Source organism: Cetorhinus maximus, chromosome 38, assembly GCF_964194155.1.
Source record: "Cetorhinus maximus chromosome 38, sCetMax3.hap1.1, whole genome shotgun sequence".
NCBI classification, from domain to species: domain Eukaryota; kingdom Metazoa; phylum Chordata; class Chondrichthyes; order Lamniformes; family Cetorhinidae; genus Cetorhinus; species Cetorhinus maximus.
In genome coordinates, this window is record NC_135916.1 from 3,490,079 (window position 1) to 3,507,709 (window position 17,631).

The following is a 17,631-nucleotide window of genomic DNA, read 5'->3' on the forward strand; positions in this document are numbered from 1 at the left end:
ACATTGTCCCCATTTCTCCAACCCATTGATCTAGTTGATGAGATGTTGCAATGTTTATGATATGTATAAAAGTCTTGAATGTTAATAATTGCGCATTGTGGCCATCAGGCCTGCGCTAAATGACCAATCCAGCCCCTACTTTATAATTCCCCAATTGGTCTTAAAATCCAATAAGAGCCTCGCCCTTCCCTACGGCCAGGGGTCTGCCAATTCGATCCGCTTCTTCATTCCGGATTTTCACACGTCCAGCATCGGCCGCCATTCTTCCACCCAGAGCTCCGGAATTCCCTCTCTCACCCTCTCCACTGGCGCAGTTCTTTCCCATGGGCCGCGGCGACGGTGTCGGCGCCACACAAATGCAGGCTGTTGGCCGGTCAAAATCAAGCCAATGTCACTAGGAGATCTAATTGTGTTGTTTTTCTCTTTTTGCTTTGTTTCAGTCTTCCTGGGTGTCCAATGGCAGGTTCGCTCCCAAGGTCAGTATCCATATTACAATCATATATTCAATTATATATATTGTATAAACTATATATATTAAGTTGTAGAAAAGTTAATTCTAAACTGCGTTTCGTTTTTGTGCGCCATGAATTACACACATCGCAGTTTGCAGCGACCAATATAAAAATAGTCATCGACAAACTCTTTTCATCTATTTTCTGGGCGTTGCTTCTCCAGGTTTATTGGTTTTCGTTCTGAATCCTCCCTCAGGTTCTCATTCCCCTCTGCCAACGCTTTTGGGACTTTTCTCTCGCCGTACGAGCACCGTCCTTTGCCACAATATTTGTCCTAGTCACTGTGAGGTGGCAACGGTACCAAGTGGACAGGGCACATCTACTTCCAATCACCGCATCAATGAAGCTTGCACCTAAATGCCTCCTCCCCTGCCCCGCTGCATTGGCTTTATTCTTTCATGGTCTGTGGGCTTGCATTTGTTGCCCCTCCCTCATTGTCCCTTAACTGAATGGCGATTTGAGATGGGCGATTTAAGATTAAGAGTCAGCCTGCTTTGCGGTGGGTCTGGAGTCACACGTAGACCAGGCCAGGTCAGGTGAGGAGGCATGGATGGGCTAGATGTTTCTCCATCCTCGTCGACAATCAGTTATAGGTTCACGGTCACACCATCACTCGTTGTATCATTCCAGGTTTAGTTCACTGAACTTCAATCGCACCAGGGGGCGTGCTGGGATTTGAACACGTGCCCATTTGGGCAATGATCCCCTTGACGACGCGTCCCACTGCCTTTGGCACTATGCCAGACTAAGCCCCCAACTCTGCTGCCACGTATTCAACCGCGCTGTCCTTTGATTTGTATAAGCATCAGCACATAGCACCCGATGTAACTGGGAGATGCGGGGGTCGTTGCTGCATTTGAACGTTTCCTCTTTAATTAATGCTGGCTTAGAGGCATTGCCATTGGACTGGTAATCCAGAGACCCAGGGTAATGTCCTGGGGATAAAAGCAAAATACTGAGGATGAAAGAGAAGATTTACTAGGATGTTTGCCGGGTCTTCAGGAGTTGAGTTACAGGGAAAGATTAAACAGGTTAGGACTTTATTCCTTGGAGCGTAGAAGAATGAGGGGAGATTTGATAGAAGTTTACTAAATTGTGAGGGGTATAGACAGAGTAAATGCGAGTAGGCTCTTTCCACTTAGATTAGGAGAGATAAACACGAGAGGACATGGCTTTAGGTTGAAAGGGGAAAGGTTTAGGGGGAACTTCTTCACTCAGAGAGTGGTGAGAGTGTGGAACGAGCTACCATCTGACGTGGTAAATGCGGGCTCACTCTTAAGTTTTAAGAATAAATTGGATAGATACATGGATGGGAGAGGTCTGGAGGAGTTATGGACTGGGCGCAGGTCAATGGGACTAGCGGAATAATATTTTGGCACAGACTAGAAGGGCCGAATGGCCTTTTTTCTGTGCTGTAGTGTTCTATGGTTCTATGGAAACAAGAAACACAAACAGAAAACATGCTGGGAAAAAACTCAGCAGCTCTGACGGCATCTGTGGAGAGAAAGACAGTTGACGTTTCGAGTCCGTATGATTCTTCTTCAGAGCGGACGAAGAGTCACACGGACCCGAAACGTCAACTCCATAGTTTCTCGCTCCGCAGATGCTGTCAGACCCGTTGAGGTTTTTCCAGCATTTTCTGTTTCTGTTTGTAACGCTCTGGGGACCTGGGTTCAAATCCCGCCATGGAAATCTGAGTTCAGTTAAAAAATAAACTGGAATCAAAAGTCTAATGATGACCATGAAACCACTGTCGGTTGTACTAAAAACCCATTTGGTTCACTTTCCTCCCTTCCTTCAGGGAAGGAAATCTGCCGGCCTTACCTGGCCTGTCCTACATTTGACTCCAGGCCCACAACAATGTGGTCGACTCTGTAAAAAAAAATGTCTTCTGAACAAGGGCAATTAGGGATGGGCAATAAATGCTGGCCTAGCCATCGGCACCTACATCACGAGAACGAATAAAAAAAAAATAATAGTTTAGTGACTCCCTAAATCTATCTTCCGGATACAATCCATCACACCGCCTATGTCATTTCTCAGGATTTACAGGAGAAGAGTGGGGATGTTCAGCTACCCACTCAAAGATGGAGGTGCTATGGTTGGCTGGGTGAATTCGATCACTGTAGTGCACTTGTGATCCTAAATCCTGGGTTGCTGCATCACACTAATTTCGACAGAGGGAGTGCTGGACAATCTGGGATGCAATGCAGAGGAGGGTGGAGGGTCCAGGTTTATGGTTGTTGAGGGGGATAAGGACGATGCTGTGGACAAACCACACTGCCAATGCAGAGGTGCTGGTACAACCTGAGACGAAAAGACCTCTGCTGACCAAGGTCCGGAAGAGACAATTGGGAGCTCTTGGGCATATAATGAAAATTCATGATGTGGAAATGGCGAAATAGTGTAATGCCACTGGGCATAGGTTAAAATACCACTACAACATTTGCAATTCAATTGGTTAATCTGGAATATAAAACCAGCGACAATGATGGCAACCATGTAATGGCCAACAGCTTGTAAAACAAACAAAAAAGATCCATCTGGCTCACTTATGGTGAATGTTTGGTAAATGCGGGCTCACTCTTAAATTTGTAAGAATAAATTGGATAGATACATGGATGGGAGAGGTCTGGAGGGTTATGGAGTGGGTGCAGGTCAATGGGACTAGCGGAATAATATTTCGGCACAGACTAGAAGGGCCGAATGGCCTGTTTTTCTGTGCTGTAGTGCTCTATGCTATTATTTTGGGTGGGAAATCTGCCACCCTCATCGGTCCGGCCTACACATGATTCTAGACTCAGAGCAACATGGTTGACTCTTCAACCCTTTCTGCATCGTACATTTCAAGGTCAATTTTGGGATGGGAAACAAATGCTGGATTTCCCCAAGGCGCCTGGTTCCGATGAAGGGATAGAAGGTATTAAAAAAAATTAAACAAGGAAGAAGGTTCAATTTAATCCCGGGGTGTGGAATCACAAAATCCTAGACATTTGCAGCGCTGGTTGAGTGTTTGCAATGGGCAGTCACGTTATTTTCTGCATCTCTACTCCTTACCTGTAAACCCGTCCGCACCTAATCATGAAAGAACCCGCCCAACTCCCAACTGGTAATGACTTATAGAATCAGCTTCTACCCCCCTCCTTTTGGATGAAGGGTTCGAAAAAACCCCGAAATTGACACGGCGATGAGAAGGAGAGATGACAGAAAATGATCGTGCGAGACAAAGGAAGATTGTTTTCTTTGAAACAAAAGGAGTTAGTGAATGTGCCACCAACGAAGGGCATCCACGCCTCCGGGGCACGGATGCCCTCTCAGGGCAAGTCCATGAAGTGAGAAGTAACTATAGAAACATAAAAAATAGGAGCAGGAGGAGGCCATTCGGCCCTTCGAGCCTGCTCCGCCATTCATTATGATCATGGCTGATCATCCAACTCAATAGCCTGCTCCCTGCTTCATCCCCATACCCTTTGATCCCTTTCGCCCCAAGAGCTATATCTAACTCCATCTTGAAAACATACAATGTTTTGGTGTCAACTACTTTCTGTGGTAGCGAATTCCACGGGCTCACCACTCTTTGGGTGAAGAAATTTCTCCTCATCTCAGTCCTAAATGGTCTACCCATATCCTCAGACTGTGACCCCCTGGCTCTGGACTCTCCCCACCATCGGGAACATCCTTCCTGCATCTTACCCTGCCTAGCCCTGTTAGACATTTATAGGTTTATACGAGAATCCCCCCCTCATTCTTCTGAACTCCAGCGAATATAATCCTAACCGACTCAATCCCTCCTCATCTGCCGGTTCATAGTGTATAGGCCAACCGTGTGGATGGATTGAACATTCTACCTCTTACTGCGTCGCGGGTAACACCTATCGGGCAGGACTCATGAACGAAAGTGCTCCTTCATAACTGAGAAACCAACGCTTCACTGATGTTTAGCAATCAATAGGGGAACTGAAGCACTAACTGTAAGCGCTGCTATCATGTAGATCAGATATAATGTCTTAATGTCTCCACCCACCTCACCCCCCACCCTTTCAGGGTTGACGTTGAGACTGGTGGATGGTATTGGCCGTTGCTCCGGCAGAGTGGAGATCTATCACAACCGCCAATGGGGCACGGTGTGCGACGACAACTGGGGCATCTTGGACGCAAGAGTCGTCTGCAAGGAGCTGCGGTGCGGTCCGGCCGTAACAGCGCACTCTAACGCCCACTTCGGGCGAGGCACCGGGAAGATCTGGATGGATGAAGTCGGATGCAAGGGGGCGGAGGCTAACCTGCGGTCCTGTCGCTTCCCGGGCTGGGGGAAGCAAAACTGCGCTCACGACGAAGATGCGGGCGTGACCTGCAGCCCAGGTAAGGGCGATCACTCGGCTTTGGTCCTTTATTTGGACGTTAAAAAAAAAATAAAGTGAAAGGCTGGTTGCCTCAGAATGAGTTAAGAGGAGGTTCACTGAACTTATTCCTGGGATGAGGGGGGGTGGGGGTTACCTTATGAGGAAAGGTTGGACAGGTTGGGCCTGTGTCCATTGCAGTTTGGAAGAATGAGAGGTGACCTTATTGAAGCATTTGAGATCCTGAGGGGAATCGACAGGGCGGATGCTGCATGGATTTGGGAGTTTGGAATTAAGGGGTAGGGCTTAAGGATAAGAGGCCTAAAATGGAGATGGGAATATTTTTCTCCCTCTCAGAGGGTCGTTAGTATGTGAAATTCCCTTTGTCGGAGAGCAGAATTGGACAGATATTTGACAAGCAAAGAGGGTTAATGGTTATGAGGTGGGGGTGGGGGGAAGGGAGGAGGGGGTCGGGCAGGGCTTGGGCAGACAGGGAAGCGGAGCTGAGACCACAACCAGATCAGCCATGACCGTATTCACTAGTAGAGAAGGCGGGCAAGGCTGAATGGCCCACTCCTTCTCCAAGGAAACTCGTTGCTGATTCTGTGGAACGCAAGACGGATGTTTGAGGACTCTGGGTCTATCCTCGATGGATTTTGGAAGGATGAGGGGGGCATCTGATTGAAACTTACAGAATACTGAAAGGCCTGGATAGAGTGGGACGTGGGGAAGATGTTTCCATGAGTAGGAGAGACTAGGACCCGAGGGCACACAACCTCAGAGTAAAGGGAAGACCTTTTCGAACAGAGATGAGGAGAAACTTCTTTAGCCAGAGAGTGGGTGAATCTATGGAATTCATTGGCACAGAAGGCTGTGGAGGCCAGGTCATTGAGTGTATTTAAGATGGAGATAGATAGGCTCTTGATTGGTAAGGGGGATCAAAGGTTACGGGGAGAAGGCGGGGAGAATGGGGTTGAGAAACCCATCAGCCATGATTGAATGGCGGGGCAGACTCGATGGGCCGAACGGGGCCTAATTTCTGCCCCTATGTCTTATGGTCTTATGGGTGGTTTTTGGAGGACTGCAGGGGGACGCGGCTGTACTGGAGTGGCGCATTGGGCCAGAGTGAAGGAACCAGGGCCAGGCTGGACTGTGGGGCTGGGGTTACGGCCTTATTAAATGGTGCAGCGGGCTCGATGGGCCGAGTGGCCTCCTCCAGCGCCCGGGCTCGCCCCCCTTTCGGACGGCAGCTCACCGCCGCTTTCTCAAGGGGCTTGTTGGAGACTGCCAGCATATTATGGGGTGGCCAGCAACGCCTTACGTATGATTATGACGTGTCAGACAGGAAACTGTCGTGATCCTGGCCTTTCATTGGTCCAATTTTTAACCATGTACATGTTCCTCTGAGTGTAATAGTTTTCTCTCCGCTAAAAAACTTTGATGGTGAAGCATTGCAATACAAAAAAAAAAGTCACGGACTATTTGCATATTGCGAGGTAATTGCAACGTAGGTGGGAAAATACGACTGGGCAACATGCAAAACGATCTATGAAGCACCATCCCTCGAGATTATGACCCAAATAACCTTCATATGGTATCTCATTTCAGATCCTAACCTCCGGCCGGCCATCTCTCAGCAGCCTGACTATGCCAGGCACGTGGCAGGAAGTTCCTTCGGAGTCACGTGCACAGCCCCCCAAGGCTACAGTGGGGGGCGATTGCAAGTGCTTAAATCCGGGAGGGTGGTGGCCGAGCGGGAGCTCTCGTCAGGCACGCGCGTCGCGTCTTTTCCATTCAACAACGTCGACTCCGACGCCGACGGGAGTTATACCTGCACGTACCAAACCAACGTGGCCAGAAAGTGGATGACGTTCACCCCCAGCAGCACGTTGCGAATACGCGTGATAAGTGCGTACGGGTTACTGAGTCCCTTTCTCTCTCTCGTATTTTACAGAGTTTGATCGGAACATAGGGAGGTACATAGGAGCAGCAGGAGGCCATTCGGCCCTCGGTGCCTGCTCTGCCAATCAATAAGGCCATGGCTGACCTGGTCCTGGTCGCAAGTCCACTTTCCTGTCTGTCAACCTCCCCCCTCCCCCCCAACCCCCACCCCGTAACCTTTCACTCCCTTGCCCATGAAAAATCTAACTGTGCCTTGAATATAGTCAACGGGCCACCATTCACTGCGTTCAGGCCAATATAATTCCACAAACTGACCACCTTTAGGTTAGCATGTGGTCTCACCAAGGCCCTGAAGGGCTGTGGCAAAACATCGGTGCTTTTATATTCGGTTTCCCTTGCAACAAACAACAATGTTGCATTTGAGATAAAAACAAAAAAAACTGCGGATGCCGGAAATCCAAAACAAAAGCAGAAATACCTGGGAAAACTCAGCAGGTCTGGCAGCATCGGCAGAGAAGAAAAGCGTCGACGTTTCGAGTCCTCACGACCCTTCAACAGAACTGAGTAAAATTAGGAGAGGGGTGAAATATAAGCTGGTTTAAGGTGGGGTGGTTTTTTGGGACGAGCAGCCAGTGATAGGTGGAGATTAACCAAACGATGTCACAGACAAAAGAGCAAAGAGGTGTTGAAGGTGGTGATATTATCTAAAAGGATGTGCAAATTAAGATTGGAGAGCAGGACGAGCAAGGTAGCTCTAGTGGGGGTGGGGTGAAATAAACCATGGGTGGAATACATTTAAAAATAATGGAAATAGGTGGGAAAAGAAAAATCTATATAAATTATTGTGAAAAACAAAAGGGAGGGGGAAGAAACGGAAAGGGGGTGGGGATGGGAGGAGGGAGTTCAAGATCTAAAGTTGTTGAACTCAATATTCAGTCCGGAGGGCTGTAAAGTGCCTAGTCGGAAGATGAGGTGCTGTTCCTCCAGTTTGCGTTGGGCTTCACTGGAACAATGCAGCAAGCCAAGGACAGACTTGTGGGCAAGAGAACAGAGTGGAGTGTTAAAATGGCAAGCGACAGGGAGGTCTGGGTCATTCTTGCGGACAGACCGAAGGTGTTCTGCAAAGCGGTCGCTAAAGGTGGTGAAGCTCAACGCAAACTGGAGGAACAGCACCTCATCTTCCGACTAGGCACTTTACAGCCTTCCGGACTGAATATTGAATTCATCAACTTTAGATCTTGAACTCTCTCCTCCAGCCCCACCCCCTTTCCAATTCCTCCCCCCGCCCTTTTTTTGTTTTTTCCAATAATTTAAATAGATTTTTCTTTTCCCACCTAATTCCAGTATTTTTAAATGTATTTCCACCATTGTTTATTTCTACATTTTAGAATTCCCCCACCCCCACTAGAGCCATCTGCACCTTATCTGTCCTGTCTTCTACTCTTAATTAGAACATTCCTTTAGATAATATCACCACCTCTTTGTCCTTTTGTCTGTGACATCTTTTGGTTATCGCCACCTATCACTGGTTGCTTGTCCCAACAAACCCCCCCACCTTAAACCAGCTTATATTTCACCCCTGAAGCAGAGAATCGCGAGAATAAAATCGTGGCTAAACTAGTCCAGATAGGAGTGCAGATTGTCATAAAAACTGGTTGCGTAATAAACATGAAATACAAAGGAAGCTGGGAATTTGAAGGAATAACAGAAAATGCTGGGGACGGGGGTGGGTAATTCTCAGCAAGCCCGGCCACATTTGTGGAAAGAGAAATAGAGTTAACCTTTCAATCCTTTTCGACGGAACTAAATTTTGGTCGAAATGTCATTTTGTATCGTGCAAGAAGGGGGCATTGTTAGGTAGAACAAAACGGACAGAAGGTCAGAGCGAGGGAGAGATTAAACGGCAAATATGTCAAGCAACAAAAGGCAAAGAGAGCTGCGATTAAGAAACAGAGCATTGGTCCAGAGTAAGTGTGAACAGCGGATTAACGGGCAAAGATGTCATGGGGGAAAAAAACAAGCCAAGGCTGGTTATCATATAGGAACTAAGGATTGGTCCAGAGTAAGAGTTAATGGCGGAATAAAGGATATAAATGCCATAGAAATAAAGTCAAAGGGAGTGGTAATGGTTGAAATAAAGAAACAAAGAATTGGTGGAGAGTGGTTGTTAATGGCATATTAATGGACAAAGGTGTCATGGGAAAAAAAATCAAAGGGAGTGGTAAAGTTTGAAATCAAGAAACAAATCATTGGTCCAGTGTTAATGGTGGATTAATGGACAAAGTTGTCATGGGAAAAGAAGCTAAGGCAGTGGGCTGGTTATGACAAAGGAACAAACCATTGGTCCAGCGTAAGTGTTCATAGCAGAATAAAGGGTAACATGTCATGGAAATAAAGGCAAAGGGAGTGGGAGAATTTTAATTAAAAAAAAACAGAGGATTGGTGCAGAGTAAGGGTTAATAGCAGAATACAAGGCAGTTCCAGTCTGCAAACAAAAAAATATGAAAATAAGTTACCGGCTGGCATTAAAAGTAAAACGAATCAATATTGAGGGTTGCATTCGTGGCCTGTAGTTGTTGAATTCATGGTGGGCGCAGAAGGCTGTGATGCAACTAATAAAGGGTGAACTGCATTTACTCGCGAGTACACTGGACCTCCTTAGGACACTACAGAGGGTGAAAGACAGAAATGGGACCAAGTTGGTAATTCGAAAAGGCAAGTAACTTGAAGGTCGCCTCTTTCTATGTAAAATATTGGTTGTATTGGCTTCATTATAAAAGATTGGGGAGGTGGTGAATGGGAGGGATGAGGGTGGTGGTGGGGGTTGGTGGGCTTGGGGTTTGGTGGCCGGGGGGTGGGTGGTGGGGAAAGACATGGAGGATTTTAAGTTGCTACAGAGGCTCGTTAATGTAGATGATTATACACGAATTCGTCCATTGGGATTGTTAACACAATTGGGGTTGGAAATAAGCACAGGATTGGAGTTAGAGAACGAGGAAGTGTTACCAGGAACAAAGTATTCGAACGAAATGGACGCGTAGGCGCTTACAGCAGGGAAGGAGGCCATTCGGCCCGTCGTGCGCGCGACAGTCAACAAAGATTTGACTGCCCCAATCCCATTTTCCTGCGCTCATCCCATTGCCCTGGAGGCTATGTCAACGCAAGTGAATATCAGAACACTTCTTAAAATGTTTCGAGGGTTTCTGACTCAACCACATTTTAGGGCAGTGAGTTCCCGACTTCCACCACCCTCTGGGTGAAAGCCAAAACCCCCTCAACTCCCCTCTTAGCCCTCTACCTCATACCTTCAATTTATGGCCTCCTTGTTATTGACCCCTCTACTAATGGAAAAAAAGATGTGCCTTGCTCTCCACCCTATCTACGTCCCTCATTATCTCATACAAATGCAAGAGGAGTATGATATTCAAACTCTTGGAACTTGATGAATATGTGGGTGAAGGACATCTTTCACTATGGAGGCACACTCAATCTTTTTGCAGGAGGGCATCAAGAGGAGATGGAGTTAATGCAAGTGAAGTGAAATGAAACTAAAACAGCTTTTACCGTTTCCCCCCCCCCCAAAAAAATATCCAAACGCCGCTTTTGGTGGTAGAAGAAGGTAAAATTGAATTTTAAATTAGCTTGAGCCCCCTGGAGGCCAATGAGAGGATTGTTGGATCTAATACTGCTGGCTTTATTGTTCCAGATCCTCCAACCCAGCCAAAAATCTCTACGAGTCCTGAATACCCAATGCACGTGGCAGGAGAAAGTGTCACCATTAAGTGTTCCGTGGCACACGGGGAACCAGCTGGACGCCTTCAGCTACTCAAAGGCTCGGTGTCTGTCACCAACAGCGGCAACAGCCAAGAGTCCCTCACGTACACCATTCGGAACATCACCAGCAGCAGCGAAGGGAGCTACCAGTGCTCCTACCAGAAGCAGGAGTCAGGACGATGGCTAACCTCTCCTTTGAGTCAATCCATTACAATAGTGCTCGCACGTGAGTCAGGCTTACACTCGTTGACTAATAGTTTCGCTTTCTGAATGTATTCCATTTGTTTTGCAAGCTCATCCAGGTACATATTTGATTCACTGGATGTGGGCATCGCTGGATGGGCCGGCATTCATTGCCCATCCCTAACTGACCTTGTCCAGTGGGCATTTATGTATCAACCACATTGCTGTGGGTTCTGGAGTCACAGGTAGACCAGACCAGATAAGGGCGGTAGATTTCCTTCCCCGAAAGACATTAGTGAACCAGATGGGTTGTTCCAACACTTGACAATGGTTCCATGGTTATCATTGGCCTTTTAATTCCAGAGTTCCTTTGTTGCATTGTGGGCAACATTGGAACCCAGACCCCCAGAGCATTACCCTGGATTTCTAGTCTGGTCATAACACCGCTACGCCATTGCCTCCCCTTCACACACTTGTGAAATAGCATCGACACATTAAGAATACATTCCCCCTCGTGTTTTCTTTTTGAGTTTTCCATGGAATGGGATACAAGTGGCAGAATATTGGGGGTGGGGGGGGTGGGTGGGGGGAAGGTGTCATGGCGCGGTGATACAGCGTCATGTCACGGAGCTCGTAACTCAGAGCTCCGGCTGATAGGGCTGGGGACTCGAAATTGCAAATCTGTCTCTCTCTTCACGACGCTGTGTTTTCCCAGCACTTTTTATGCTTTGACTATCAATGCTTTTGGGGATACCCCACCAGGGAGATGCAATTGATAAAGTGGGATTTCAAACCCACTCGCGATGATGGCGACCATGAAACTATTGTCACTCCTCCTAAACATTCATCTGGGTCACCAATGTCCTTTCGGGAAGGAAATCTGTCGCCCTTACTAGGTCTGGCCTACACTTGACTCCAGGCCCATGGCAATCTGCTTGACCCTTAGCTGCCCTGTGAATTAGCTGAGCAAACCACGCTTCAATTTCAATTTCGAGCAATCGGAGGTGGGTAACAGATCCTATCTTTACCGCCGACGCCCAGAAAGAATAACTAAAATGAAATATGGGTCGCGTCCCCTTAGTTTTGTGGACCAGCTGCCTTTTGATGAGTGAAGTCAATGGCGCTAAGGACATGCAATTATTAGCAAAGACACACTGATGAAAAAAAAAATGTTGCGAAACATCGAACTGATTAAAATCAATGTGGTCAGTTAATCTCCTTTACACACGGGAAAGGAGCAGGAGTAGGCCATTCGGCCCCTCCAGCCAGCGCCGCCGTTTCACAAGATCGTGGCTGACCTCACAGTAACCTGAAATCTGCATCCCGCCTACACCTGGCAACCTTTCACCCCCCCCCCCCTTGCTCACCAAGAATCTATCCACCTCTGCCTTTAAAAATACGCAAAGGCTCTGCTTCCAACTCCTTTTCAGGAAGAGAGTTCCAAAGGCTCACCACCCTCGGAGGGAGAAACAAAAATCGCCCCATCTCTGTTTCAAATGGGTGACCCCCTTGTTTTTAAGCCGTTCTAGACTCACCCACAAGAGGAAACATCCTCTCCAAATCCACCCTGCAAGACCCCTCAGGATCTGATATGTTTCATCATTTGGAGAAATGTTGTTGTCTAGTTCAGGGTAAAATTGAAACTCCCAATTCATGCCAACTTTCTTGACTGCTTGGGCAAATGCAATTCCCTGTGTCGAACCATTTAGGTAAAACTATATGATTTGCACATCGATAAGTGGGTAAGGCTGTGCTAAGATGGCAATTGGGTGACGTTTCCGGTCCTGGTCTTACCGTCCTATATTAGTTAGTGTCCTCGAACGTGTTTTCTGGATGGACTACGTTGAATTCTCATGCAGTGAAGGCACACGGGGACAGGAGTAGGCTATTTTACCCTTTGCGCCTTCTTCAGCACTCGTCAAGATCGCATTCAAGCTATGGGCCGAGTGCTGGTCAACGGGATTAGGTAGGGAGGTCAGGTGTTCATCACGTATCGGTGCAGAGTCGATGGGCCGAAGGGCCTCTTCTGCACTGTGCGATTCTGTGATTTGCGATGAAATACTTATGCCCGCGGTTGACCCGTATTCATTAAATAGCTTTCAATTTAAAAATAAACTTCTTATAATCACCTGACATTATAACAGACATTTAGCATCAATTTATAATTTGTTGTAGATACTTACGAAATTTTAATATATTTTGCATGTAGTTTGCTAATTTCACTCCTGAGAGTTCAGATTTTATTTTTTAGACTTAGATCAAACATGTTCTATTCTGGGAATAATAACCATAATAACCATAATAGTCAAATAATATGGGAATGAAATTGACACCAATGAAAATGCATTGAAAATAATATAGGGAAACAGAGAAAAATCACACCAGATCCCAGGATCTGGGATCAAGGTAAAGCAGCTGGGATAAAATACATTAAAATGACTGAAAAATACCAGTAATGTCATACCATGCATGAGTGCAGATTTTTGCAAAAGGAAATCGAACACTTAGGAATAGTGACGTGAAGAATGCTTCAAAGGAAATTATGTAATGGTAAAATAGAACAAAGAGAGGTCAGGAAATAGGTCAAAACATAATTAAGGAACGAAAAAGTGACGAAAATAATTAACAAGTGCAAGAGCAGAGTCCGAGGGCAGGACATCACCTAGAGGAGAGTGTGAGAGGAGGACCGTGGGATAGGCAGTGAGCAGGAGCGTGAGGAGAGTGTGAGAGGAGGACCCTGGGACAGGCAGTCAGCAGCACCTAGAGGGGAATGTGAGAGGAGGACCCTGGGACAGGCAGTCAGCAGCACCTAGAGGGGAATGTGAGAGGAGGACCCTGGGACAGGCAGTCAGCAGCACCTAGAGGAGAGTGTGAGAGGAGGACGTGGGACAGGTAGTCAGCAGCACCTAGAGGAGAGTGTGAGAGGAGGACCCTGGGACAGGCAGTCAGCAGCACCTAGAGGAGAGTGTGAGAGGAGGACCCTGGGACAGGTAGTCAGCAGCACCTAGAGGAGAGTGTGAGAGGAGGACCCTGGGACAGGCAGTCAGCAGCACCTAGAGGGGAATGTGAGAGGAGGACCCTGGAACAGGCAGTCAGCAGCACCTAGAGGAGAGTGTGAGAGGAGGACCCTGGAACAGGCAGTCAGCAGCATCTAGAGGAGAGTGTGAGAGGAGGACCCTGGGACAGGCAGTCAGCAGCACCTAGAGGAGAGTGTGAGAGGAGGACCCCGAGTCGGGCAGTCAGCAGCACCTAGAGGAGAGTGTGAGAGGAGGACCCTGGGACAGGCAGTCAGCAGCACCTAGAGGGGAATGTGAGAGGAGGACCCTGGGACAGGCAGTCAGCAGCATCTAGAGGAGAGTGTGAGAGGAGGACCCTGGGACAGGCAGTCAGCAGCATCTAGAGGAGAGTGTGAGAGGAGGACCCTGGAACAGGCAGTCAGCAGCACCTAGAGGAGAGTGTGAGAGGAGGACCCTGGGATAGGCAGTCAGCAGCACCTAGAGGAGAGTGTGAGAGGAGGACCGTGGGACAGGCAGTCAGCAACACCTAGAGGAGAGTGTGAGAGGAGGACCGTGGGATAGGCAGTCAGCAACATCTAGAGGAGAGAGCGAGAGGAGGACCCTGGGGCAGGCAGTCAGCAGCACCTAGAGGAGAGTGTGAGAGGAGGACCGTGGGATAGGCAGTGAGCAGGAGCATGAGGAGAGTGCGAGAGGAGGACCCTGGGACAGGCAGTCAGCAACACCTAGAGGAGAGTGCGAGAGGAGGGCCCCGATCCAGGCAGTCTGCAGCACCTAGAGGAGAGTGCGAGAGGAGGACCGTGGGACAGGCAGTCAGCAGCACCTAGAGGAGAGTGTGAGAGGAGGACCCTGGGACAGGCAGTCAGCAACACCTAGAGGAGAGTGTGAGAGGAGGACCGTGGACAGGCAGTCAGCAGCACCTAGAGGAGAGTGTGACAGGAGGACCGTGGGACAGGCAGTCAGCAACACCTAGAGGAGAGTGTGAGAGGAGGACTGAGGGATAGGCAGTCAGCAACACCTAGAGGAGAGTGTGAGACGAGGACCGTGGGACAGGCAGTCAGCAGCACCTAGAGGAGAGTGCGAGAGGAGGACCGTGGGACAGGCAGTCAGCAACACCTAGAGGAGAGTGCGAGAGGAGGACCGAGGGATAGGCAGTCAGCAACACCTAGAGGAGAGTGCGAGAGGAGGACCGAGGGATAGGCAGTCAGCAACACCTAGAGGAGAGTGCGAGAGGAGGACCGAGGGACAGGCAGTCAGCAGGAGCGTGAGGAGAGTGCGAGAGGAGGACCCTTAGCCAGGCAGTCAGCAGCACCTAGAGGAGAATGTGAGAGGAGGACCCTTAGCCAGGCAGTCAGCAGCACCTAGAGGAGAGTGTGAGAGGAGGACCCTTAGACAGGCAGTCAGCAGCACCTAGAGGAGAGTGTGAGAGGAGACCCTGGGACAGACAGCAGCACCTAGAGGAGAGTGTGAGAGGAGGACTCTGGGACAGGCAGTCAGCAGCACCTAGAGGAGAGTGTGAGAGGAGGGCCCTGAACGAGGCAGTCTGCAACACCTAGAGGAGAGTGTGAGAGGAGGACCCTTAGCCAGGCAGTCAGCAGCACCTAGAGGAGAGTGTGAGAGGAGGACCCTTAGCCAGGCAGTCAGCAGCACCTAGAGGAGAGCAGACGAGCTGTAAAACCAGCACGAGAAAGGCCTCGTGTTCAAGAGCAGACGTGACTGAGAGAGTTCGGTGAGGACGGAAGAGATGCTCCTTTCCTTTCCTACCTTCCTTCAGAAAGAGGATAAATTAAAAATAAAGTGTAATTTTTTTTAAAAGTAGCAATACATGGATTTAACTGAGAAGCCCCGGGAATAAGGGAAATTAGGGCCCATGTAATAATTTAATATAAATAGTCCAAATTAGAATAAAACTAAAGTAAAACAAACATCTGTTCTGAAGAAGAGTCATACGGACCCGAAATGTCAGCTGTGTTCCTCTCCGCAGACGCTGTCAGACCTGCTGAGTTATTCCAGCTATTTTTGTTTTTGGTTCAGATTTCCAGCACCCGCAGTATTTTGCTTTTATTTTAAAAGAAGTAGAGTTAAGACATGGCAGGGCAGCTCAGTCGAGTGGAACACGTGTCTTGTAACATGTGTGAAGTCATGGTCGCTATCGGTGTCCCGAATGACCACATATGTAGGATAGCACACTGTCAGCTGCAGAAACCTAAGCTCCGGGTTTGGGAGCTCGAGCGGCGGCGGGGGGGAGTTGCATCCCTGAGGCTGAAACCTACGTTCAGAGAGGTTGGTCCCACAGCAGCTTAAACGCCTGGAGACAGAGAGGGATTGGGTGACCACCACGCAGCCCAAGAGAAGTAGGCAGGTCGGGCAGGAGTCCCCCTCGGGTCCCGCTCACAAATCGGGTTTCCGCTTTGGAGGCCGGTGAGGCTCAGTGGAGTCCAGTCAGAGCGACGTTGGTGGCACCACGTGCGGCCTGCTTGTACAGGAGAGGAGGAAGAAGAAAGGAAGAGCTGTAGTGATAGGGATGGATTGGTTAGGGGAACAGGCAGGCGTTTTTGCTGCCGTAGAGGTGACGCCAGGATGAGGCGTTGCACCCCCCGCTGGTGCCAGGGTCAATGGTGTCACAGAGCGGCTGCAGGCCATTCTCCTGGGAGAGGGCGAACAGACAGGGGTGGTGGTCCACATTGGTACCAATGACTTAGAGGTAGGAAGGGGGATGTGATCCTGCAACCAGAACTTAGGGAGCTAGGTAGAAATTTAGCAAGCAGGACCTCAAATGCAGTATTCTCCGGATTATCCCCAGTGCCACCTGCCAGCGAGTACAGAAACAGGAATATAAAGTAGATGAATGTGTGACTGGAAACATGGTGCAGGAGGGAGGGCTTTAGAATCCTGGGACTGGCCCTGGGGAGATGGCCCCTGTACAAGTCAGACGGGTATCCCCTGAACAGAGCTGGAACTGAGTTCCTTGCGGGGCATTTGGCTACTACTGTTGGGAGGGCTTTAAACTAACTCAGCAGGGACGTGGTAAGCAACAGAAAATATTACAAAGGAATACCAGGGTGCACAAAATACTAGGAGGGGTAGAGACTAGTAAGTTGATATGTAAGGTTAGGCTGAAGGAGAAAGTAACCAAATCTAAAACAGGGTTATTATGCGTGTATGTGAATGCACCTAGTATAGTAAATAAGATTGGGGAGTTAGAGGCGCAGTTTGCCATGTGGTATCCCTGGTGAAATGGAGATAACTGAGACTTGGCTCAAGGAAAGGCTGAACTGGGTGTTAAATATTCCCGGGTACAAGATGTTCAGAAAATATAGCAAAGGAAGGAAAGCGCTATCGGTTAAGGAGAGCATTGAAGTGCTGGAGAAAGAGGATGCCCCAGAGGGACTCAAGGGCAGAATCTATTTGGCTAGAGTTAAGGAACAAAAAGGGTGCAATTACATTGCTCAGTGTAGTCTATAGGCCGTCAACTAGTGAGGAGGATGTAGAAGAACAAATCAGCAGGGAATTACAGAAATATAATAGAGTAGTTTGACTTAGATGAGGAATGTGAATGTACCATCGCCAAGTTTGTTCATAGCACAAAATAGTCAGGAGGGCAAGAGGTGAGGATGACGCTAAGAGTCTAGAGACGGATATAGTCAGGTTAAGTGAGTGAGCAAAAACCTGGCAGATGGAACATATTATTGGAAATAGTGATGTTGTGTGATTTGACAGGAAGAATAGGGATTTGGGGGCATGAATCCCAAAACCTGGCATACAAGGTCGGCAGGTAATAGATAATGTAAATAGGATGTTGGCCTTCATTTTAAAGGGAATGGAGTATAAAAAAGAGCGAAGTCTTGCTAAAATTATACAGGGCACTGGTTAAACCACACCTCGAATACTGTGAACAGTTTTGGTCCC

The 17,631-nt window shown here is 48.3% G+C and overlaps 1 protein-coding gene across 1 annotated transcript in view; it reads left to right on the forward strand.

Annotated features, from left to right (window-relative positions):
• The window catches only part of LOC144672436 (uncharacterized), a 101,059-nt gene that overhangs the window by 7,419 nt on the left and 76,009 nt on the right, over nt 1-17,631 (forward strand). The window contains exons 2-4 of the mRNA XM_078534280.1: nt 441-476; nt 4,557-4,865; nt 6,519-6,528. Coding sequence (XP_078390406.1) covers nt 441-476; nt 4,557-4,865; nt 6,519-6,528 — 355 coding nt within the window. The remainder of the gene's footprint in view (nt 1-440; nt 477-4,556; nt 4,866-6,518; nt 6,529-17,631) is intronic.